General features: G+C 43.8%; 2 protein-coding genes and 1 pseudogene across 3 annotated transcripts; 1 reads left to right on the top strand and 2 right to left on the bottom strand.

The window, feature by feature from the left end:
* Positions 1 to 2: 2 nt before the first annotated feature.
* On the top strand, positions 3 to 12743 carry LOC136540811 (uncharacterized). 2 transcript variants are annotated; one of them, XM_066532829.1, is made up of 7 exons: positions 3 to 534; positions 1152 to 1880; positions 3108 to 4292; positions 4418 to 4745; positions 5410 to 5665; positions 5763 to 5940; positions 11102 to 12743. In XM_066532829.1, exons 1-7 carry the CDS (start codon positions 307 to 309, stop codon positions 12530 to 12532), a joined length of 4335 nt encoding a protein of 1444 aa, XP_066388926.1. In that variant the 5' UTR covers positions 3 to 306; the 3' UTR covers positions 12533 to 12743. The 2 variants fall into 2 exon arrangements, with proteins under 2 accessions (XP_066388926.1, XP_066388932.1); XM_066532835.1 differs by having other exon boundaries at positions 4 to 534; positions 3135 to 4292.
* A 1543-nt stretch (positions 12744 to 14286) lies between these two features.
* LOC136493259 (tobamovirus multiplication protein 3-like) lies at positions 14287 to 18683 on the bottom strand. Its single transcript, XM_066489325.1, has 11 exons — positions 18277 to 18683; positions 17941 to 18031; positions 17792 to 17844; positions 17608 to 17700; positions 17454 to 17525; positions 16854 to 16926; positions 16493 to 16538; positions 15821 to 15884; positions 15679 to 15732; positions 15201 to 15278; positions 14287 to 14625 (listed from the first exon to the last, which is right to left on the bottom strand). The coding sequence occupies exons 1-11, from the start codon at positions 18448 to 18450 to the stop codon at positions 14533 to 14535; spliced, it is 891 nt and encodes a 296-aa protein (XP_066345422.1). The 5' UTR covers positions 18451 to 18683; the 3' UTR covers positions 14287 to 14532.
* Positions 18684 to 20314: 1631 nt separating this feature from the next.
* Positions 20315 to 22000, bottom strand: LOC136463002 (heavy metal-associated isoprenylated plant protein 30-like; annotated as a pseudogene).
* Positions 22001 to 23871: the final 1871 nt, after the last annotated feature.

Here is a 23871-nt window from a genome sequence, read left to right as displayed (position 1 = left end):
AGGAGCAACCGAGCTGCAGCCGCGGCCGCACCTGCTGCTGCAGAGAATGGGACAATGGGTGCCGAAGAAGACGAAGCCCAATTGTCGTCCGAGGATCCTTACATTTCCTACTGCCTGCCTACTACTCCGTACTGACCATTCGGTTCAGACTTTAGAGAGACAGTAAATACGGAGTAAACCTAAGGATTTGAGCCCTGTCCTAACCAAAAAGGGCGTCCCCAGATCCCCTGCAAATCTCGAAACAGCGCCTCGTCGCCTTCGCCTGGCCTCTTGACCCCGTCGTCCTTACTTCCGAGCCGAGGCAAAATGCGGCGCTCGCGCGACGCCAGCGACGGCGACGAGGATCCCGGCGACCCCACGAGCTCCGCTGTCACCGGGGCTGGCGAGGAGGAGGAGCGGCGCCAGGCGGCGCGGACGCCGGGGAAGGACGGCCCCGTGGACGCGCTGTGGCGGTGGAGGAGCCAGAGCCTCTCCGAGATCGTGCTCTCGTGGTCCGTTGACCAAATCCTCGACAAGGACCTGCTCCGCGACAAGGTGAGGAGCTGCTTACGTTGCCCGCCCGCCCGCCCGCCCGCGCCTCCCTCTCCACATCTCTCGACTGGCCACTCGGTGCTCGGCACCTGGCGTGCTTAGCGGATGATCCGTGTGGATCTGAGGAAGTGCGTGGGGGTTTTGCGCGTTAATGGGCATTCCTCCCTGTCCCTGGGCTGTTTTAGGTTCATTAGGTGGAGTTGTTTGGGGCCCGCATTTTGCGTTGGGCGGAGAATTTGCTGTATGATTCGTTTTTCTTTGTAGCTTCAGCAGCGGATGATTTACTGATTGCGCTTTGTCTGTCATTTGAATTGTACCTTAGGTCCCCGCGATATCTTCTAGGTCTACTCTTTGGTTTAGACTGTGCCACTGGCTAGGATATAACTACCCTGCTGCTGTCTGAATGTTTATTTTTCATTCACGTATATCTGCCTATGACATTTGGAGCCATCATAGCATTACAATTGTTCTTGTATTCTGCAGCAGATTTATGGACTGATTATACTGAATATTTTCAAACTGACATAATAATAAAAATTAGATAAGCTTTATGGACTGATTTATTGCAAACTGCCAAGAAAAAAACATCTATGATTCATGGAAGCGGAATGTTCTTACAGGTGTCGAAGATACCAGAGACATTTAGCAGCATGGAGCAGTACATGACATCGTATTTTGGTCCACTCTTAGAAGAGGTCAGGGATGACATGTGTTCAAGCATGGAGGACATCTCCAACGCTCCATATGCAGATCTGCTCTCTGTTAATTCAATGAGGAAAGGGAATGGGTCATACGAGATCAGTCTTGGCAGATGGAGGGGAAAGTCTCATGGCTGTGGGATCGATAATTATAAGCCAAAATCGGCTGACATTCTACTGATTTCAGAAACAAAACCGGCAAATCAATCTGATATTCTGAAACAGTCCAAATCTTGTGTCATCGTATGGGTCAGTAAGGTTAATGGTAACAAGATGACAGTCAAGGCATCTCGGTTGATGGAGACTGGGGCACAAGGAGATGAACGGCGACCAATTGGGGCTAATAAATACGATAAGTTGGATACTGAAGGTATGGACAAGTCTTGGGAAATGCTAGATCGAGAAGCAATGGCTTCAAAATGTAGAAACTCATCTGTGCATCGAAATGTCTGGAAAGAGTCACACAAGGTTGAAAAGTGCAGCAATCTACATGGAAGAAATGAGAAAGAGACAGGTGAATCAAAGCGATGGTCCTTCTATGCCATGTACCTGACTAATATGGTAACATATGACCGTGTTTGGGTTGTGCTCCGAAGGGGTTTGTCGATGGATTCAAAAATCATCCATAGCATGTTGGGAAGAAACAATTACGTGAGTTTTTCAGTTACAATGTTAGATAGCATGACTAGTTTACAGTGTACAAGAGAAAAATCCCTTTTTCCATGTTTTCTTTCTTAGTTGTATCTGAAATACATTAATGAGGATGGTATGCTTTTGATCATCACATGTCTTGCTTTTTCTGTTAATATTTCTTTTGTAAAGGGGGCAGACCGAGTGCCGGAGGCTTCCACATGAGTGGGGTCTGGGGAAGGGAAAAACCGAGGCAAGCCTTTCCTCCGCAAATCTGCGGAGAGGCTGCTTCGAACCCACGACCTGGTGACTCAGTGAGACAGCTCTCACCACTGCACCATGCCTGCCCTTCTAATATTTCTTTTATAAGATGCGAATAAAGTGCATAAAGAATTATTGCTTGTTTTCATTGTTTACAGAATGGAGCAACTTATCTATCTAGGCTTGCATGGTTTTGAACTATATGTTGGAATATCTATTTCACTGCTGCTCACACACTTGCATATATTCTTTTCATGATTAGCATCCTGATGTTACAGATATACATAGCTTTGTAAAAATACTCCTAGAATGTCACACAGTACTTTAAATTATGTGAAATAACATGAAAATTAACTCCCATCTTTTTAACTGCTAACGAATTGATCTAGTTTAACTGTATGTTATAGCTTGTGGAATGGAATTGCTCCTCCCTATTGTCATGCTGCCGCAATATTATTTTTAAGCCCTACCATTATATTACCAACATTGTATTCAAAGTTGGCCTTCATTGACATTGCCAACTTTTTTATTAAGTAGTTCAAATTCTGATGGCACAAAATGAATTCGGTGATGCATGCTGTGTTCATACTACAACAACAACAACAACAACAACAAAGCCTTTAAGTCCTAAACAAGTTGGGGGAGGCTAGAGTTGAAACCCAGCAGAAGCAATCAAGGTTCAGGCACGTGAATAGCTGTTTTCCAAGCACTCCTATCTAAGGCTAAGTCTTTGGGTATATTCCATCCTTTCAAGTCTCCTTTTATTGCCTCTACCCAAGTCAACTTCGGTCTTCCTCTGCCTCTCTTCGCGTTACTATCCTGGCTTAGGATTCCACTATGCACCGGTGCCTCTGGAGGTCTCCGTTGGACATGTCCAAACTATGCTGTGTTCATACAATTCAACAATTTTTTGTTGTTAGCCGTCCTCTTCTTTGTTTTCATTTTTGTTTATAGAACTCATGTACCATTGCTTTTTGTTCATTGAAGGCTGAAGTTTTTGAATTGATGCTGCAGGCTCTTGGACGTTGTAAATACTGCATTAATAAATCACATGATGAAATCAAGGGTGATCTCTGCAATTTTAGGCTGAATGACTCACAACTTGATGCAGTAGCAAGTTGCATTTTGGCAAGTGAATGCAGTCACAGGTCTTCTGTGCGGCTAGTTTGGGGTCCACCAGGCACGGGTAAAACTACAACAGTTGCAGTGATGCTACAAATGCTTCTGATGAAGGAACAGAGAACTCTTGCATGCGCTCCAACTAACATGGCTGTCCTGCAAGTTGCTTCTCGTCTTCTTGAGCTGATTGGGGACTTTTCTCTAAGACACCATTATTCATTAGGTGACATCATTTTATTCGGTAACAAGGACCGTTTGCAAATTGGCAAGTTACTGTCAGAAATATATTTGGATGATCGTGTCCAGAAGTTGTTGAGCAGCTTCAACCGACAACATGGGTGGAAGCATTGTGTGGATTCTGTCGTAACATTCCTAGTAAATTGCATTTCTCGGTACAGAATGTCCGTGGATATACAGCAAGGGAGCGGCGATGCACGTGACCTCACCTTTAAGAAATATTTTACAAGTAGATTCAGCACTTTAGCCAATGAATTGGTCAGATGTATCGATACATTCTTTGACCATCTACCAAGGAGTTCCCTGGGCAAGAACTTAGATAAAATGATGTCTGCGAAAAGCTTGGTAGATAAATTGCAGCAGTCGCTGAGTGCAGATGATGTGTCTGATGAGCTTCTTTTTACAATCTTTAATCCTGCTGATGAAGTTCCTGACTCCTCTGGTAGTCATGATGACCTGATAGATGATGCAGATGACTTTCATGACTGTAATATTTCTCTAGATAGCCCTTTGGAGATAAAGTCTCGTTGTATAAAAACTCTTACGGCTCTTTCGAAGATGCGGCTTCCTTGTGAAGACAATGAGGTTTCAATCCGGGACTTATGTTTGAAACATGCGAAGCTTATATTTTGCACTGCTTCTAGTTCATTTGAGTTGTTCAGACTACAAAGTGTGAGGCCTATAAGCATCTTAGTTATTGATGAGGCAGCACAACTAAAAGAATGTGAATCACTGGTTCCTCTATTGCTACAAGGGATAGAACATGTTTTACTAATTGGCGATGAAAACCAGCTATCATCGTTAGTAAAGAGCAAGGTATATTTGTTATGAGCTATTTTGAATGCCATGATCTCTTTCATCAACTACAAATTTCATTACCAGTGATTATATTTAGAATTCTACAAATGCTCATACTATGCCTCCTTGCTGCAACTTGCTAGATTGCTAAAGATGCTGACTTTGGACGAAGCCTCTATCAGAGACTGTGCACGATGGGTTACAGCAAGCACTTGCTGGAAGTACAATATAGAATGCACCCTAGCATCAGTAAATTTCCAAACTCCAATTTTTATGATAATCGGATTTCAGATGGTCCCATTGTCAAGCAGGAAGACTATGCCAAGAGTTATCTACCTGGACCTATTTATGGTGCATATTCATTTATTCATATTGATAACGACATGGAAATGCTTGATAGCCTTGGTCAGAGTTCCAAAAATATGGCTGAGGTTGCTGTAGCAGCCAATATAGTCGAAAGACTTGCCAAAGGTACATTTTAAGGCTTTAGACTTCACATAACACACTGAAAAAATTAGAACTGTACTAAGATGGTTTTATACCTTGATGGCATGATAAACCTACTTACTGATGCTTAATAAACCTTTTAACATGGATTACCTCAGTGATGATGTCAGGTCTGACTTGTAATTCAGTATGAAACATTTTATCATTGTACTCATATCAGTATTTTGTACTTTGAAAAGGAGCTGTTGACCTGTTGTTAATGGAAAGAAGTGGTTGGGAATAATAATACTGTGTATCTTTATGACCTATGTACTTTGGCCTTATATTTGCTTATTTTATTTTGTTGGTATTATGATGAGGATAGGAGATGACCTCTTCTTTACCAGAGTCGAAATATTGGATTCCACGCTGCCATCTTTGGAAAGACATGCATATATAACTTGTTTATTCTCTGCACTTGCTCAACTAGCACAAAATGACAAACCATACAATCTTAGTCTAGATATTGGTCACCATGCTTCATTGCTTACTGCCAAGGTCATCTGTTCATCATGTTTTGCATTCTTTTTATTTTTTTATTAGGTGACTTTGTTTCTGAAAGAAATATTTTATTGGCTAGATTGTCTGTTCTCCAGAGTTTTGGATAAAGCTAACTAGTGTCCTTTTCTTTTGCCTAAAACAACTGTAGAGTGCACTGAGAAGAGGCAGAGAACAAGTGTTGGTGTAATATCTCCTTATACAGCTCAAGTGATTGCATTGCAAGATAGACTTGGACGAAAGTTTGAGAAGCATGACTTTCTATCTGTTACAGTAAAATCTATTGATGGATTTCAAGGTGGTGAGGAGGACATTATATTGATTTCAACAGTTAGGTCCAATAAAGATGGGAAAGTAGGCTTTCTCTCTGATTCTGGGAGAATCAATGTGGCTTTGACAAGAGCCAAGTATGTTGCCATAGACACCTAGTATAGTGAAGTTACAGTTAAAACACTGTTCCACTGCATTTTCAGTTCGGTAATTGCTATGTTTCTGCCATAACAGGTACTGCCTTTGGATCCTTGGAAATGGAACTACTTTACTGGCTAGCAATTCAATATGGGCTGATTTAGTCCGTGATTCAAAAAGGCGCGGATGTTTCTTTGATGCTTTTAAGGATAAGGACTTAGCAGAAGTAGTCAGGTCTACAACTAAGCCTGAGCAATGGAATCGAAGAGAACAGGTATTCTGGAATCTAGTTTTTTGTGAAGCAAAAAAAGCTCTATGTATCCTTCTTGTTAGGCATGTAGTTACTTCCTTGATAGTATGTGATTGTTTCCTGCTCCTCCTCTTTAACAAAACCATAATAAGTGAATCTTACAATTACTTATTACATCCCTACACCCTACACTATGGTTATACTCTTTGTGTCTACTCAAGGATACATATAGGACTTGGAGTTGTGAAGGCATTGAGGGTCACTAACTAGCTGCTCTTGGTGGCACAATCAGGTCTTCAGGGTGGTGCTGTCGCAGAACCGATCAATTTATAAGAGCACAAGTACAATGACAGCCCGCAAACGGTCGCACTGTCATACTTGAGCCCATATAAACCTGGTAGTCCGTCGAGTACCACAACGGGTCTTGATAAACGATCCACATACAACCAAGATCGTATATGATTCAACATACATGTCACACGTGGGATCCGGGCGGTCGAGGGGGGGGGGGGCACCGCGGCTTGTTACATAAAGTTCACAGATACAGTTCATTCATTAGAGTGCGAAATAGAGTTACAAACCAAGTTCGATAGAAAGTAGCGGAAGCAAATTAAAGTTCGAAACTAGCATTTGTCAACATAGTTCAAATACAGTGCCATCTCATGATCACACTTCCACAAAAGCATATAAGAAGGATTATTAAAGATGCCTGCCTAAGGCTCACTTCTCATCCACGGCGGGATAGAAGCAGTTCTTGCAATAGCCGTGATAGACGGTATCAACTGCAACAATGGGAATAAAACCCTGAGTACGAGAAGGTACTCAGCTAGCCTTACCCGTCATAAACCAGAAATAAACTGACTCCAAGGATTATGCAAGGCTTTATAAGTGGAGGTAGCTTGACAACTTTTTGCATAAAAGCGATTAACTTAGTTATATAGTTGTACTTTGGTCATCAAGTTAATTATAGCTATTCATCTCTAAATTAGCAACTATCCTGTGCCAAACATGTGGTATATCATTTGATACATACAATAGTAACCATAGCAGGTGTAGTAATTCCATGTTTATCTGAACCATCACATTCTATAATACAATTACTACGATGTTGGGGCTTGCCAAGTTTCTCACTATCCGAAAGAGACGGCGATTCGAATCGATTTCAATCAGCTGAGAATTTATTCCTAACACAAACCCAGGCAGATCAGATCAACGGTCACCTTAGGTCACCTTTGGTACAACTTAAATCCACATTTCGTGGGTTCGTCCAGCGCCGCACAATCAGGGACAACCAGCTGCTAGGACGATTAGGCCCGGCCTGTCCTTGGGCTCACGTCTGGCTCCCCGCACATCCTTACTACCATCTAGAGTGCACTTTAACAGAGCGGGGCCCGGCTTGAGTTGAGCTACTCGGCTTCGCGGTCGGAACGAGTTATCCGGCCAGCTAAGTGATAGGCATACGTTCAATTTTATCAGAAGTGCCAACAACGGTACGGTCCTTCATCGGCACAGATGGAATCACATGAGTCAACATACACATAGACTTCGTCCGGCCTCCATTTACATTACCCTATGGTTCTTTTCCACGATAGCAAATATAGCCAATCGTGTTTCGGTATCCACCTATATCTCGCAGGTGATAGGAAATCACTTGACTTCTACCGGTCTAAGCATGGCTAAGCATATATTCGATTCTGGACTTACACAGAGTTAAAGGTATATGTAACTGGACAAGGTAGTTCTATGCATCAAGTGTTTCTAATCAACTCTTATAACCTAATGCATCAAACATAAAGGACTCAAGTAGTATTTTGTAAAACATGGGAGACTTATAATGCTCCGGGGCTTGCCTTTAAGGAAAGAAGTGGGTCGGTGATCCGGGCACTCAGAGAGCTCTTTGGGAGTCTGCTCCTCTTCTCCTGTAGCTGCGGCTTGAGGAGTCTCCTGCTGATCCCCTTTCTCTTCTTCGTTGAATTCCAACAACGTTATCTTCTCGGTCGATCCTATATGCATGAGCATGGCATAAGATATCGTGAATGCATATACGATGACACATGTAATATGGTATAACGTGATGAATGCTTCCTTCTAAGTACTTTTAACAGTATGGTATGAAAGTAATAATAAGTGCATCTTATTTTACTGAGTAGGTGCATATCTCTTCTCTATTACTTGGTAAACACTTCTGTAATCTATTTACCGAACTACAAGACAACAGTTACTTGTTTTAACCATAACTGGAGTTATATACATCGAAATAATATGGTTGTGGACATTCTGAAAAGCTTATGAAATTGTCTACAACTTTCTTTTAATACCCTCAATGTGATTCAATAGTTATCTAGGTCAAACAATTCAATTATTAAAATCTGTCCAGGAAGTAAACATTTCGGACAACAAACTTCTAACAGCCAAAACTCTTAAACCCTAAGGCCTATGACTATAAAAATTTAACACAAGGTAGATCAGTAAGTTATCTACAACTTTGTTATTAGTAAGTTTTACAGAAAAGACCATTATCAACATGAAATTATCAGCTCAACCGAAACTATACATGTAGTTATTTATTTAAATTATAAAGCAATGATTAATTAGTTGTATACAACCAATTGCTTCTAAGCCTTACTGTTAACATCAACAATTTATATGTATCACAAGCACCATATAAAACATCATGGTCAATCACAACTTATTTATTTAAATGCCTTTATTAATTTAATTAGATAATTAGGGAAAATAATAAAGATATACCAAATGTGCACAATAAATTCTCATAAAATTACAGTAGCTTGTAAGTGCTCCCAATAGACTACTGTAGAAATTTCACACCATTGGAACATGTATAACATCCTTTACAAAAATGACAAACTAGCAAAGTTTATTTTAGTGACAATAGTTAACCCTATAGAAAAGTGTCAAACAACAGAGTCTATATTTTTCTTAGCTTCATACTAGTGTCATAATACTGTACAAAAATTTACATGTCAATATGTTACTTATTTTTATCTCTATAATTTTCCTTAGAAAACACCATTTAATAATAGATAAATAGAAAGACCCTATTTCAATCAAGTTTACTGCAAATTTATTATTTTTCCTAGCTAGAGCATGTCAACACAAGACCAACAAAATTGGAATCACAATTTTATCACATTCCTAGCTCAAGTTACACATTTTACAAAATTGTAAACATTCAAAAAGCACTTATCTAACTATATTTTATTCACCAATAAAAATGCTAGAAACTGTACATCTCATATTTTTATAAAATATTACACTTCATGAGGAACACAACAAAATTTGGTTCACCAAAATTGGACATTTACAACTCAACTTATGATTTTTCAAAGTTGGCACAAAATCTGGAAAAGAATAAACTAAAACCCTAAACTGTTCCTGCTGACACCTGGGACCCACTGGTCAGAGGACCCCACATGTCAGTGAGCCGAAATAGAGGAGCGCGTTTGACCGGCCCTATCTCGCCGCCGACGAGCTCTCCGGTCAAACCAACCTCACTGTCGTGCTCTACACCTTCACCCGCGTCGATTGATGCCCTTGGTGGCAGCGCGGACGCACCGGAGCTACCTCATCGCCGGCCATGGCGGCATGGCGGCGCTGCGTGGAGGTGCGCCGGCCGTTACAGGCCACGACGAGGCTCGGCGAGAAGCGCACGAGCTCCGCGGTGACTACACGGATCTAACGAGACGACCTAGGCTAGATGGGACACGCCGACGAGGTCTGCCCGCGTGCGCGGTGGCGCAGTGGTGAGAGCGCGACGGCGCTGGTCGTCGTGTTCTGCACCGGCGAGGCTGCTGTTCGCGGTAACGTCATGCCACGAGCTAGTACACGTCCTAACCAAGCCGTAACACGAGGAAGCAGAAGAAATGCGCATGCAAGCCAAGCAGCGGCGAGCTCGCCGTGAAGGCGGCCATGGAAACCGAGCTTTCCGGCGAGGATGAGAACGGCGATTTCGCCCTCACCGTAGCTCGTCTGGCACTTCTAACGCGTCGAGGAGGTAGAGGAGAACACGGCGCAACTGTTGGCAAGGTGGAGGCGGCAATGGCGCGGTGGAGCGGGCGCTAGGCGACGGCGGCGCTCGGTGCTTCCGCGACGAGAGCGAGAGAGGGCAGTGGAGAGGGAGGGAGCGCGCTGGAGTGAGTGAAATGCGACGCGCAGGTTCTCAGATATCGCGTGCCAGCGCGCTGCGGCGAGGGCCCGACGCCGGCCAGCGGCGGCCACGCAGCGGCCAGATGCTGCGCCCGGTCGGTGTTTTGCTGATTTTTGTGAGCTACAAATGGCCAGGCTAGGCACAGAATTAGCTCAAGACCCAAAAATAAAAGTTGTTGCTCTAAGCAAGTACTACAACTTTGCTTAAGGGTGCTTTGCCATGCAAACACTCTATGACATAGTTCAACCTAGGTCAAACATACCACTTGAAAATGATGACTTACACTATAACTATGACTTAGACCAAACTAGCCTTAGTCATGAATACCAAAGTTGTTCATAGTGACATTCTAAACATGTTCAAGGTATTCCTAAGGTTCCACAATCATTTTATACATTACATATAATAATTCCCAGGTCAACAAGCATATCATCACTTAGGAGCTTAATTAGATAAAGTGATCTACATGAACATTGTTCCATTAGTCATCCTAAGTGTAGCTAAGGTGTTCTAGTGACCAACATCAACCACTTACACTTATTCACACATGATCATAAGCATACACATATGGAAACATAAAATAACAAGGCATGTTTCACATGTTAAAACTCATATATGAATGCTAGATGCTTATGCTAATGCAATGCAAGTGAAATTATGCAAGCCTAACACCTAGGGTGTTACAGGTGCCATCAGGAGCCTTCTAATCTTGTTCGAGCGCTGCTGCCCTGAAACCAATTTCTAAAACATCCTGGAGTGAGAAATATTAATATAGGATGAGTGAAGTAATATCATAGTGTGCTTGAAAGATATCACTAGTTTGGATTTTCTGGCTATGCTATACTAACTATAATATTTCCAGTGTTTCTTGTCCAGTCATATTCTGTTGTTCAGCAACATTATCATTTATACTAGAGTAATCTATTTTCCCTCATAAGATTAGCAGCCTAATACATTTTTGTTTGCAAAGTTCTGTTGATCCAAATGCCTTACATCATTCTTTCTGCACTTTATCAGAGGAATAGCCGCGCAAATGGAGCGCCATCTTGGTCATCAACACGCGATGTGATGGCTGTCAGGAACATCCCACCAAGAAGATGGAATGAGCGTCCAGCTTCTAGCAATGCATGGAGCATGACCAAATCTCATGATCAGGGACCAAATGCATGTCGAAGGACCAATAATTTCTCAGCTAGTAGAGAGGAAAGGTACAGAACTCGCTTTCAGCAAGACGAACCCTTTTGCAGTGGTCACTACAATAATCAATCCGGAGCTGTGCCTGCTAATCAAAATCGGTTCAACAACTACAATGCTTCGAGTGACTGGCATGGCTCTCCTCTGGAAGGGTATAGAGGATGGTCCAAGCAGCATCTTGGGCCAGAACCCCATGTCAGGTTGTCACGTGAACCCCTGTGCAGTAGTAGTTTTCAAGCAGGCAATGGAAGGCATACTCCTAGATCAGCTTATAGGGAAGAATCACACGGCCAAATTAGTGTTCTTGACGCATGGCAAGCTCCAGGAACCTACTACAACTGCGAATTTCAGAATAGATCTGTTTATCCTGAGTTTCAGAACAAAGGGTCTTTCCAACAAAGGTTTGGTTCATATGAAGTTACTGATTCTGAATTTGGTAGGGCCAATGGACACAGGCAATTCAATAGTATTGAACGACAAGCGCCACATGGTCGAATTGGTGGTCGAGGCAGAGGAAGAACTTCCTGCCACGGGAGAGGAGATACGAGAGGATGGCATGAACGGTTTGTTCACCGTTGGACAGAATCTCACTGTCAGGTGCAGAATGGCGGTTCTGAAACTGCATCCCACAAACTGCTAGCCCCTGGGCAGCAAGGGACAAAGAGGAACTGGTGTAGAGCAGAATCATCAGATTCACCGCAACAGGACAACACGAAAAGGAGACCTGAAACTGTAGGTCAACCTCCTGGGCCAGAGTGTCATGGTGGTTCTGGAGCTCCCTCCCATGAACAGCATGCTCCTGGGCAGGGAGCGGTGAAGAGAGGTGTATGTGAAGCTGAATCATCAGATTTACCAATGCAGGATGAGTCCTCAGAAATAACACTACAAAGTGCAGTTGAACCTCTTTGTACCACACAGGATGGCAATTCTGGAGTTGCTTCCCATGAACTGCCTGTTCCTGAGCAGGGTGGGGTGGGAATAGATTTGCGTGAAGCAGAAGCATCAGATATACCATATCAGGTTCTGGATGGCAGTTCTGGAGAGCCTAGGGGGATGGAAGCTGACTTGTGTAAAGTAGGGCCCTCAGATGCACCATTTCAGGGTCAGGATGGCAGTTCTGGAGCTGCTTCACATGAACTGCCTGTTCCTGAGCAGCGAGGTACGGGAAAAACAGACTCGTGCGCCGCAGAAACATCGTCAGTACACCAGGACAGCACAGAAAATAAACCTGAAACCGTAGAACAAGATAGCTAGACACCTTCTGAATTTTGATATGTTACCTTTCTTTTTCTGCTCTGTATAGGCTATATAATCTTCTGATTCCTATGATGGAAACCTGTGCATAATAAGCGTGTAATGACCAGAATCTTCCTTTTGGCTGGAAACCTACTGGAACAGTAGGGTGTATAATAACTTGGAGCAGTAAGAAAGAATGCAATTTTTTTTTGAAGGGGATATGTCTATCTTTTTTTTTCATTTCCCTTGTTAACTGTTCAGTAATCCCGTTCTATGTGTCAGGCTTGGTGTGGTATCACTAGAGATTTTATCCGACATTCAGACTTGACCTGTTCTGTTGTCTGTTTCGGACCGTTCCCCTCGACGACCAAGTATCAATGCAATGCACTGTTTGTTTGGCTGATAAGCTATGGCTGAAAGTATTATTGGTTGATTTGTTGTGAGAGAAAAATATTATTTGTTGACCGAAAAAGTACGGTTTATAAACTAAACAACGTAGCGCAAATACCAGTCGCATCCCGCTGGCAAAATGGTGACGGCAAACTAGTGACGGACTGACGGTTTCGTCGCGCTCCACTGGCCCGTCCAGAAAGAAGGGTACACGGTGCATCAACCGAACCAGCTCCAGCCTTATTAAAAAAAAAAAAAAGCTCCAGCCTGCGCCCTGCGGGCATCGATATCGGGCTCCTGCCCGACCCAGCTCGTCAATCCAACAAAGTAGGTGCTGAAAAAAGGAGGTTCGCAGCCGGGTTTTTTTCCCCCACGGGGGAAACTGGTGGCACGTGCAGTCCGCAGCCTGCTGTCCGTTGTTAGTTCAGCTACAATTTGCCTGAGCGAGCACGCTCCGCTGCCGTCCGTTGTTAGAGCAAGCCCATTAGACTGACAAAAACAATTATTTTTCTCTAAAAACTGGTATATAGGTGAATGAGATTAAAAAACTGTTCTAGGAGATCTTCTTTCTCAATCTTTTTTTTATATAATATTTTCTCATTCTCTCAAAAACAACTCTCCTAAATCCCTCCAATGGAGGGGATCTGCCACCATTTTTTCTCAATCCCGTTTCCTCATCCTATCACTAACGTGTGGATCCTCAGGATGGTGGAGGCACCAGGAACCGTCCCGCCGCCGTGCCGAGCGGTCAAGCTGGCTGCACTGAGGGCGCGAGCTGGCCACCACCACACAGGGTGCACAGGGTAGCCGCCGCGGAGGGCTAGCCACGCGGGGTGCGCAGGCTGACCGCGCCGCGCTCGTTCGCCTCATTGCTACGACAGAGGGAGAGAAAGAGAGAAGAGGGAGATGAAATGAGAGAGATGACACTAACATATGGACCCCACATAAAGAAAACATGGAGTCTTCTCAATATGCTGCACAAGCTCTCCTATAATCTGGAAGTTTTCGCCATCCCCTATACTAACTTCTAAGGGAAGGGGATAGGAGATCTGGTGGTGCCTCCACTATCCCGAGGACCCGTGTAAATGCTTCACTATCCTGGGGACCCACACGTAAGTGACAGGACGAGGGAGAAAGGGTATAGTGATCCGGATTCCTTGATGCTGCGGTAGCTAGCCATAGAAACTGACCAAAATTACCCGTCGACAAAATGTTTTTTTAAGTATATCCAGGTTTCAGATGTGGATGGTCCGAACAGTTTCCAGCGAATAACGGTCGAGCTCAACTGATCGAATCACATCCATGTACTCCAAGAGGATTAGCTGTTCTTGTTCAGCAAAGGTGAGGAGGCAGAGGACCAAAAGAAACACGCAAACAATTACTGCGATGTGAACAGATGATATGCACTGAGAATAACAAAGTTATATAAGTTACATTTTCTAAATCTGAGAGAAAGAGATTGCATTTTTACACACAATTTCAACCTGAGATTCTAAAGCCTTTCCTCCTATAAAAAGCTGGGCAAGCTCGTGAGCAAGGGTGGTACTTTTCACTCTGCCTTCTGTATTTACCATGCTGTGTAAGACTATCCACCAGAAAACCTTTGCCTGTCCACCAAGGCCTGCTCTCTAATGGATCGGGTGGTATTGTGTGATCCCACGTTTTGGAGGCAGTTTCCGTAGAATGAAGAGCACCAGAGCCGAAGGCACTATCTCAACCAGCTGCAGTCGCAGTAGGTGAATTCTGTCAGTAAATTGGAAAAGGATAATTTGATTCCCTTGGCTGTTTGACTAAGGGCTAGAAGGTACTCCCTCCTTTTCAAATTGAGTTGCAAGTCGTTTTGACTTTTCTAGATACATAGCTTTTACTATGTATCTAGACATAGTGTGTGTCTGGGTGCATAGCAAAAGCTATGTATTAGAAAAGCCAAAACGACTTACAATTTGGAATGGAGGGAGTATGTGCCATTAAAGATCACAAAAGAACTTGCATCTGCATATGCAATAATCTATACACTCCAATGATATTTCGATTTATTGGATGTCAAACTAAAACTACTGAGCATATCTACCGTAGATTTTAAAATTACTACCAAATAAATGACACTTGGGTTCGAAGCAGCCTCTCCGCAGATTTTGCGGGGGGAAGGCTTGCCTCGGTTTTTCCTTTCCCCAGACCCCACTCATGTGGGAGCCTCCGGCACTGGGTCTGCCCTTTTTTGTTATAGAAAAAATCTAAAGATTGATGCAATCTAAACTGTGTAAGGTTAAGTGCTTTACACCGTCAAGATTCATACCAGGTAATAGAAGAAATTCAGGATTGGATGATTCAGAACATCAAGATCTGCTGCTTTATCAAATGCATTAAGGCACATCTGCAATATACATGCTTAAGTTAGCAGATTCCTTTGAGATACCTACCAACATAATTGGTACTCCATCTGTTCCAAATTATAAGACGTTTTGGCTTTTTTAGATACATTTCTTTTACTCCCACAGTTCCAAATTATAAGACGTTTTGGCTTTTCTAGATACATAGCTTTTGCTATGCATTTAGATATACCCTATGTTTAGATACATAGTAAAAGCAATGCATCTAGAAAAGCCAAAACATCTTATAATTTGGAATTTGGAACGGAGGGAGTACTATGTATCTAGACATAGTGTATATCTAAGGGTATAGCAAAAGCTATGTATCTAGAAAAGCCAAAACGTCTTATAATTTGGAATGGAGGAAGTAATAGTGACCAGTCCAAAGAAAATGCAATTGCTTACCATGACGCATCTGATCAAGAAACAAGAAAAGCAGATGGTAGTCACATAGCCAACCTGCATCGAGGTATGCAGAATACATAATTAGCATATAATTTGTACAGAAATATCCAAAAATTTCAGACCAGCAGAATCCAAAGTGTACCTCCTGCAATTTCTTTCGCCTTCCTTTTGATTCTACAGGAAAACGCTGCAACATCAGGAATAACCTACAGAAGCAGACAGAACATCAAAAACCATCTCAATCAATGAAGGGTTAAACTGTACAACATGCATACTTAGGATGATAAAATATGCTACAAATCAAGAAGCAAGGGAAGATCTCACAAGCATCCTAGTATAGCAATGGGTATTTATGACTAGTGTAGAAAACCACTTCTACGCATCCTGATTCTGCTTGAAAAATGGTGATTACAGAATGCAAGTCTTGCTCTGGATCTTTTAGTGGAAATTTGGTTAGAACCATAGTCACATAAAACGGGTTCACCACCTTCGACCCTCGACCCGGGTTCGTCGACCCGGACCCAGGTTCACGGGTTCATTTTCGACCCGAAGTATAGAAATCTTTCGTGAGTAGCGTACCACGTACCGCGACCCCGTACCTCGGCCCCATCGACCCAGAAACTTTGTGACTATGGTCAGAACTCTACTACCATCTAAGCAAAAGAAGGCATTTGATATACTCTATTAGGACAATGGTGTAGTAAGACCATGGTGCTTCACACATAACACCCATTAAAGAGAGCAATGAATGTTACTGGGTTTTCAGGAGAATATCATCAATTTGTTAGGGCAAAGTGAAGCCAGAAAAATTTACCTTCCTCCATAGAGAACAAACCCGAGGGCTGCAAATAGTGATACACCTGAAAAACATAGCACGCTATCAGCTGAAAAGGCCAAGAAGCTGAAAAAAGTCAATCGCAGCTTTAATGCGGTGTGGTCTTCAAGCCATTCCCTGCTAATAAGGCAATAACAGATACCACAAACCAATGTTTCACAACGACTGTTTCTAAAATCTACTTTGATATGAGTCCTCAATATAATTGTAAATTTGTACTACATAAGATGAAAATTAATCGCACATCATGAATTCCAAGATGCATATGTCCATGATTTTTCCGCTGTCAAAGGGATATAGGGATAGATTGATGGAAAAGGGGAAATGAAACATGGATTACCTGCAAAGAACATCTTTGACAAGATGACCATAACTCGAACTGGTTTCCACCACAAAACCAACCATAGAATTATCTGAAATTCATTGATACCAAATGAGTCCAGCAACCAGAATGTTCCAATCTTGCATGTATCAAACAAAAATGCATACACAACACACCCAGTGTGACTACTTTCCAGTTTTCATCAAGAAATCAGACTTGACAATAATAGCATGTACTACTGAGGTTTCTGGCCTAGCATTTATCAATTGTGTACCCTAATGGGATGGCAGTTAAGATAGTGCACTAAATATGTTTACACGATATTTTTCCTCATTGGTAAAGGAAGGTATCACAGTACTTGGCGTCCAGAAGGATTTGCTAGTTTTGCAGGCTAACAATGACAGACAGGCATGTCCTCATGTGGACATATGGTCAGGAATCCTAGGATTGGCCTGGTTCCTGACATGCTCTTTCATAGACTATTAAAACTTTTGATGTGATCAATGTCCATAGCACAACACTATAAAGTGCACATTGCCATATATAGTATTAAATTACCACAGCATATATCTTTCTGAAGTCCAACCTAAATTATGAGTTAAATGACAGGTTTATCACCTGAATTGCATAGACCACGCTATTGATCCAATAGAAAGTTGGTCTAAGCCCATCAGTCGACATTGCACGTGCCTACAGAACAGGAGCAAAAATTAAGAGGTGCAACAACATTGACAAAACAAGACACAGGTCTATCAGAGACAAAACGAGGTACCTGATAATAAATCTCTGCCCAGAAGAGCACTAAAAGTGCATATGTCGTGAAGAATGCAAGCCCGGGCATATCGAGAAGCACGTGTTGTATTATCTGTGGCACCACATTGCTTCAAACCATTACTCAAGACCTCCAACAAATCCATTACACAAAGTACAGTATAATCATGAAACCAGCTACAAACCTCAGGCTCCACGAGCTGCACATTTCGCCGCAGCACGAAGACGACGGACCGCACTGAAAGCAGGAATAGAGCATTCACATTGATCAGCCCACCAAATCAAACACCCAGCGGAAGCAAAGTAATGCAATCAGCACAAATGCCTAACTCACCGCCGTTCACGAAGAAGTTTAGGAAATGGAACACCTTCTGCGTTGTCCACCCATACTCTGGCACCCTGCACTCGATTCTGATCAATTGGATCTGCAAGAGAAATTAAACACCGCGGATTCAGAATTCTCGGCGGACGTTACAGTGCCGCCTTCTCTCAATCCGTCCCACAATTCCCCAGGTCCTTCAAAATTGCGCGGCCACAAATCAAACCAGCGCGCGCAATCGATCCGAACACCAACAGAAACCGACAGAAAAATCCTACCATCGCGCAATTCTGATAGATCGGACCAGACGAGGGGGTCGGGGCAGCGAAGGGGGCGCGGGAGGGTGCTTACCAGCGCGACGGCGGAGACGATGCCGTAGAGCACGGCGAGCGCGTGGAAGATGCGGTCCTGCCACAGCGGCGACTCGTTGACGTCGCCCCACCAGTCCACGGCGCCGTTGAGCGCCGAGGCCGAGGCCGACGACGCCGCCGCGCCCGCGGCCTCCACCGCCAGCAACCCCCTCATCGGGAACCAGCCGGCCAACGCACGCGCGGGGAAAGGGGGACGCGACCAGGAGGAGACGGGAGGCGGATCGGGGCGGCTCCGCGACGCGGGGTCGGGGCGCGGCGGAGCGCCTGGAGAAGGCTGGAACGGGGTGGAGGATTGATTGACTCGGGCTTCGGTTTCGTTCGCGTGGAGGGGAAGAGGAAGAGGAAGAGGAAGGAATGAGAAGAAGCCAAGCCGAGAAGGAGAGAAGGTTCGAGCCTTGGCCAGGTTCGTCCCTGGCTGGGCCTCGAGTTGCGTGCGTGCGTGCGTGGTGTGACGGGGGGTGAGGCCCACCGGGCGGTGGGAGGCAGGCGGGGGACACGTGTGCAGGATCGGGCGTTCCCTCCGTGGAAGTGGTCCACGGTGTTACCAGGCAAGGGGGAGCGGGAGCACGGGGACGGTGCATGGACAGGCGCATGGAAGGGCTCGCGCAAAGGGCGTTCCCGTCCAGCTGGTGGTCGATTAGTTTAAACTCTTTCTTGCGCTGGCGCGGTCCGGTGACAGATGTGCCGTGCGGTGGCCGACCTCGTCGGCTTCGGGTTTTTTTTTTCCGATTTAAGGCTGTTGTGTTGGGTGGTTGGTAGGTCGCTCGTTCGTGAAGAAATATTGTTGGTTGGTTTGTGTGAGAGAAAAATATTGTTTCGACTGAAAATTTACGATCGTTTACGACAAGCCATAGCCAAACACGAACAGGCTGACAGGAGGTGAACAAAATTTTAGTAAAGTTGGGGAGAATGCAACGGTGTTAGTATCTAGGGGTACTTCCTCCGTATAAAAATCAATTCACTCAAGCAATTTAAAATTTAAAATACTAAATTTATGATACTAAATGTACCATTAGATTAATGATGAATTTCTTTATAATAAATAGAGGTATAAATGGTAATACTATTTTCTACAAATTCAACCAAATTTAAAAATGATTTGATTTGAATCTACAATTACGTTTGTTTTTTTAAGGAGTCAGCAAAGGAAGAAAGGAAAAATTCTTTCTAGCTTGGAGTTGCCAACAGTTTTTAGAATCGATTTTTATTTTGGTGTAGAAGCAATGTCCTACTTGCAATTGCAAGGTTTTGCATTGATGTCCTGCCGAGATAGGGGATTCTGCAATAATAAATATTTGATCTTTTTGTCTAAGGTTTGAATCCCAATCTTACCTATCTAAAATTCTAAATGCAATTCGATAATACTAACATCTAGCCAAACTATCTTAACTTTAATTAAAATTATATAAAAGTATGCTCATGCTTGTCATCTGAAACAATTAATCCCTTCATCCCTATATGATAAGTATATTTTTTTGTGAATTATAGTACAACGCAGACACTTATATGCGTATACTCAACCCTATAAATGTATGCACACACACTCTATTCCTATAACACACATCCAAAGAATGTATTTGGATCATTACAAAGTTAAATAAATAGATTTTGATCATTAATTTCTCTTACTATAAACTGTCACTTGCTAAATAATCATATAATCAAAGAGGCACGTTGAATACACATCCATCGATACAAATTTCATGTTCTAAACTTATATATAATTTGAATAATTGTTAGTTAAAGTTTATATAAGTTGACCTTTTCTCTTTGAAATCTGAATACCATTCCCTGTTTCGTGATGAGAAAGCGAAGTTTTCGGATAGTAACAACTGTAGTCACAACGCTATTCTCTGATACGTGCGGCATCAATTTGGATCGATCAGTTCATCATGGAACAAATTAGGGAAAGAGATTCGTTAAAAAAGGGAGAGACAGAGACAGGGGGACCCAAGACCGGAAGCTCGAGGGGAGGTATGGTCCACCATTTGGATCAACTCACGATCCATTGCACCGAGCCCATGAGAAGCGAAAAACTGAAACCAGACTAGCAGAGCAACGGCAACATCCGCATGGATGGGTCACATGATCCGGCACGCGGCGTTGACGTCGTCGTCATTGAACATGTTGCCGACAGGCCCGGCGCCGCGGGCGGGCTCGCGCATGCGGTCGTGCCGGTCGCCGTCGCTGTACCCGTGCCGGCGGTAGTTGTAGCTGTCGCGGCGGTACGAGCCGCCGTCGTCGCGGAAGTAGCTCCTGGGGGACGTGAACCACAGCGGCGTGCCGCCGCTCGGCCAGAACTCCGCCTTCTTCCCGCTCAGCCGCACCTCCTGCAGCACTCTCGCCCGGTCCACGTACCCGGTCACCGTCACCTTCTCCATTGGCACGTTCACATCCACTCTGTCCACTCCTGTGTAGTGACATATATATAGCAAATGGGTGGATCTGTCATCTGTAAGATAAGAAGATCGCACAGCCGTGTGCTTCGATCTCAGTGTGGGCGTTCGGTTCTCGGTTCGGTTTCGGTTCGGTTCCTTTGGTTATCGAAGAAATTCGGTTCCTAGAAAACGGGAACCGATCGATTCCAAAAATTTTTAGGAACCGAGCATTTCGGTTCTCGGTTATTTCGGTTCGATTCCGGTTCTAACCGAACTAGCCGAATTTTTTCAGAAGACATCAAGACAATAATAAATATACTTGTTCTAAGGCAAATTTATGCAACACTATATTCATTTTTAATAATAATAATATATAAGAAAACAATAGCAATATAGTAACACAAATATATAACAGTTCAAATATAAAACACTACACATAATCCTACAAAATACAAGTAAGTGAAGTATAATTCATGTAATTCGGTTCTTTCGGTTAATTCGGTTAACCGAGAGTAGGAACCGAATTTTCTTCGGTTATTTCAGTTCTTCAATATCAGGAACCGAATAAGGAACCGAAATTTTCGGTTCCGGTTCTTTCGGTTTCGGTTCCGATTCTTTCGGTTCAGTTCTCGGTTCTCGGTTATTTTTGCCCAGCCTTACTTCGATCTTTCGTGCTGCGCTGACCATATCGCTGTCCAATACGATTTTTGCTTGATCCGGAGAAGAAACAGAGCATGTGTGTCGTGTGTACCTCGGAGGTTCTGGAGGGCTTGTCGTACGACTCTCTCGCAGCCCACGCAGCACATCCTCACCTTAAGCTCCACCGTCTGGATGCAGCTCAGCTCTGGTTAGTCCAGTTCACTCATCGTTCCCGAGCCAGCAGTCTCATACTGTACATGAAATAAAAAAGAATCTGCAGTCGATTCAGGGTCTAAGTGTAAGCGCGCACCTGCAGGGACACGGACCTGCTCCGGCCGCTCACCTTACGGCTGCCGGCACCGCGGTGGTGATACGCCGCATTGCGGCCGGTCGGGTGGGCGTGGCCGCCGCTGTAGTGGTGCGTGCCGACGCCGCGGTGGTGGTCGCCGGGAGCGTAGAAGCAGCAGAAGAAGAAGGACAAGACCAAGTCAGAGACCACGTCCGCCATGTGTGGCTGGAGCATGTACCAAAACAGGGGAGAGCTTGCGGTTTTATGCAGGCTCTTGGTCGAAGAATACTGGTAGGAAAAAATGTATCCCTCCTCGCGCACGTAGTACTGCATCATCTGCATCTGCAAAGTGTTAGGATCGTAGGATTGGTACCTCTGTGTTTAACCCGTAGATCCATAGTTAGGCTCTTCGACCTTGCGGAGCTTCACCGCAGCGGCAGCGTGGACGCCGATGCCGCCCTGGATGTAGCCTCGCGGACACCAGTGCTCGGCGTGGTGGTGAGGCAGTGGGGCGTCGGAGAACCTGCACAGGCGACGGCAGTGGTGGTGGCGGGCTCATCCCGTCGCTGGCAGTACGCTTTAGAATCGGATTAGGGTTTCTCTGTAGGTGGGTGTGGCGGCTCCGGTCAACCTCGTAGCCCGAGCCCTCACCCCACCTTCCTTTTATGTGTGCTGTGCGACAGGGGCCCACCAACCGAATTAGAGTTGGACTCCCCCGATCAGGGAGCAGAGATAGGGCCCAATAGGCCGTTGGGCCTATTGGTGGAGATCAACTAACATTCTCCCCCTTGATCTCATTCCATCTTTCACTTTCATATCATTTGCTTTTGTTCATTCCATTACAGATTAGCTCATAGAGCATGTCTCATCGTCACGGTCCATTGCCGATAGACTTAACAGCTACAACTCACTACTCTGTTCTGAACTAGATACTTATCTTTGTGCCTTCTTTTGTCCAGGAATAGTTTAGGTTTTCCCTTAAACCCAAGCTAGCTACATGTTCTCTGAACATGTTGGGTGGTAAGCCATTTATAAGCGGATCCGCGAGCATCCTTTCTGTACTTATATGCTCAAGATTTATGACTTGATCTCGGACTTTATCTTTCACAACATAATACTCCATGTCAATGTGTTTGGCAGCACCACTTGACTTATATTGTAAGCATCCTGTACTGCCAGATTATAATCGCAGTATTACTTTAGTGGTCTATAGATGTCGTCAACCACCTTTAAACCGGGTATGAACTTCGTTAGTTAGTTCACCTGCCCGTTGCCTCATAACACGCTACAAACCGTCATACATTGTGGACGATGTAGTGACAGTTTGTTTTGAGCTTTTCCATGAAATAGCTCCCCTTTGCGAGATGATAGAAAATCCATGTCTGGATATGCATTCACTCTCGCATAATCAGAATCTGAATATCCCACCATGTGGAGTGAATCAGATCTTCTATATGTCATCATGAGGCCTTTCGTTCCTTGCAAATAACGCAAGACTTTCTTTATCAATTTTAGTGTTCTATTCCAGAATTCCTCCGGAATCTGCCAAGTAAAATCCGGTAACAAATGCCAAGTCAGGGCGTGTTCATACTTGAGCATGTTGCAAGCTTCCGACAGCTGAAGCATATGGAACCACTTTCACTTATCGATTGAGCTCATATTGGTTCCTGGGGCATTTAAAATCCCCATATCTGTCGCCCTTGACTATAGGAGCAGGTGAGGGACTACATTTGTGCATACTGAATTTCTTTAAGATCTTTTCCATGTATGCCTTTTGTGACAGTCCTTATACTATTTTTCTTTTATCTTGGTGAATCTCGATCCCTAGAACGAACGAGGCTTCGTCAAGATCTTTCATATCAAATTTCTTTGTCTCCAGTAGTAGACTGACATCACTACTAGCAAGTAAGATATCATCTACATACAGGACAAGGAAGATAAACTTCCCATTCTTAAACTTTGCATAGACTCAATTGTCCTCTACATTATCTTTTAAAACTCAAAATTCTTTATTGACTGATCAAACTTCAAGTACCACTGTCTTGAAGCTTGCTTTAATCCATAATGGATTTCTTTAGGCGGCATCCCATTCGTTCTTTTCCTTCCATGTCAAAACCTTTCAGTTGTGCCATGTAAACATTTTCCTCCAAGTCTTCGTTGAGAAATGCCATCTTTACATCCATCTGATGTAATTCTCAATCGTAATGTGCCACTAATGCCATTATGATTCTGAAGGAAACTTTACATGAGACTGGAGAAAAATGTCTCA

The sequence above is a fragment of the Miscanthus floridulus genome, chromosome 1 (assembly GCF_019320115.1).
Source record: "Miscanthus floridulus cultivar M001 chromosome 1, ASM1932011v1, whole genome shotgun sequence".
NCBI lineage: Eukaryota > Viridiplantae > Streptophyta > Magnoliopsida > Poales > Poaceae > Miscanthus > Miscanthus floridulus.
This window is presented reverse-complemented; position numbering and strand designations above follow the sequence as displayed.

Coding starts and splice junctions, on each gene's coding strand:
- LOC136540811 (XM_066532829.1), top strand. CDS start 307: ATGCGGCGCTCGCGCGACGCCAGCGACGGCGACGAGGATCCCGGCGAC. Junction 535..1,151: donor AGGACCTGCTCCGCGACAAG/GTGAGGAGCTGC, acceptor ATGTTCTTACAG/GTGTCGAAGATACCAGAGAC. Junction 4,293..4,417: donor CATCGTTAGTAAAGAGCAAG/GTATATTTGTTA, acceptor GCAACTTGCTAG/ATTGCTAAAGATGCTGACTT.
- LOC136493259 (XM_066489325.1), bottom strand. CDS start 18,450: ATGAGGGGGTTGCTGGCGGTGGAGGCCGCGGGCGCGGCGGCGTCGTCG. Junction 16,927..17,453: donor GCGTGGTCTATGCAATTCAG/GTGATAAACCTG, acceptor AATGAATTTCAG/ATAATTCTATGGTTGGTTTT. Junction 15,885..16,492: donor TTTGTTCTCTATGGAGGAAG/GTAAATTTTTCT, acceptor CTGCTTCTGTAG/GTTATTCCTGATGTTGCAGC.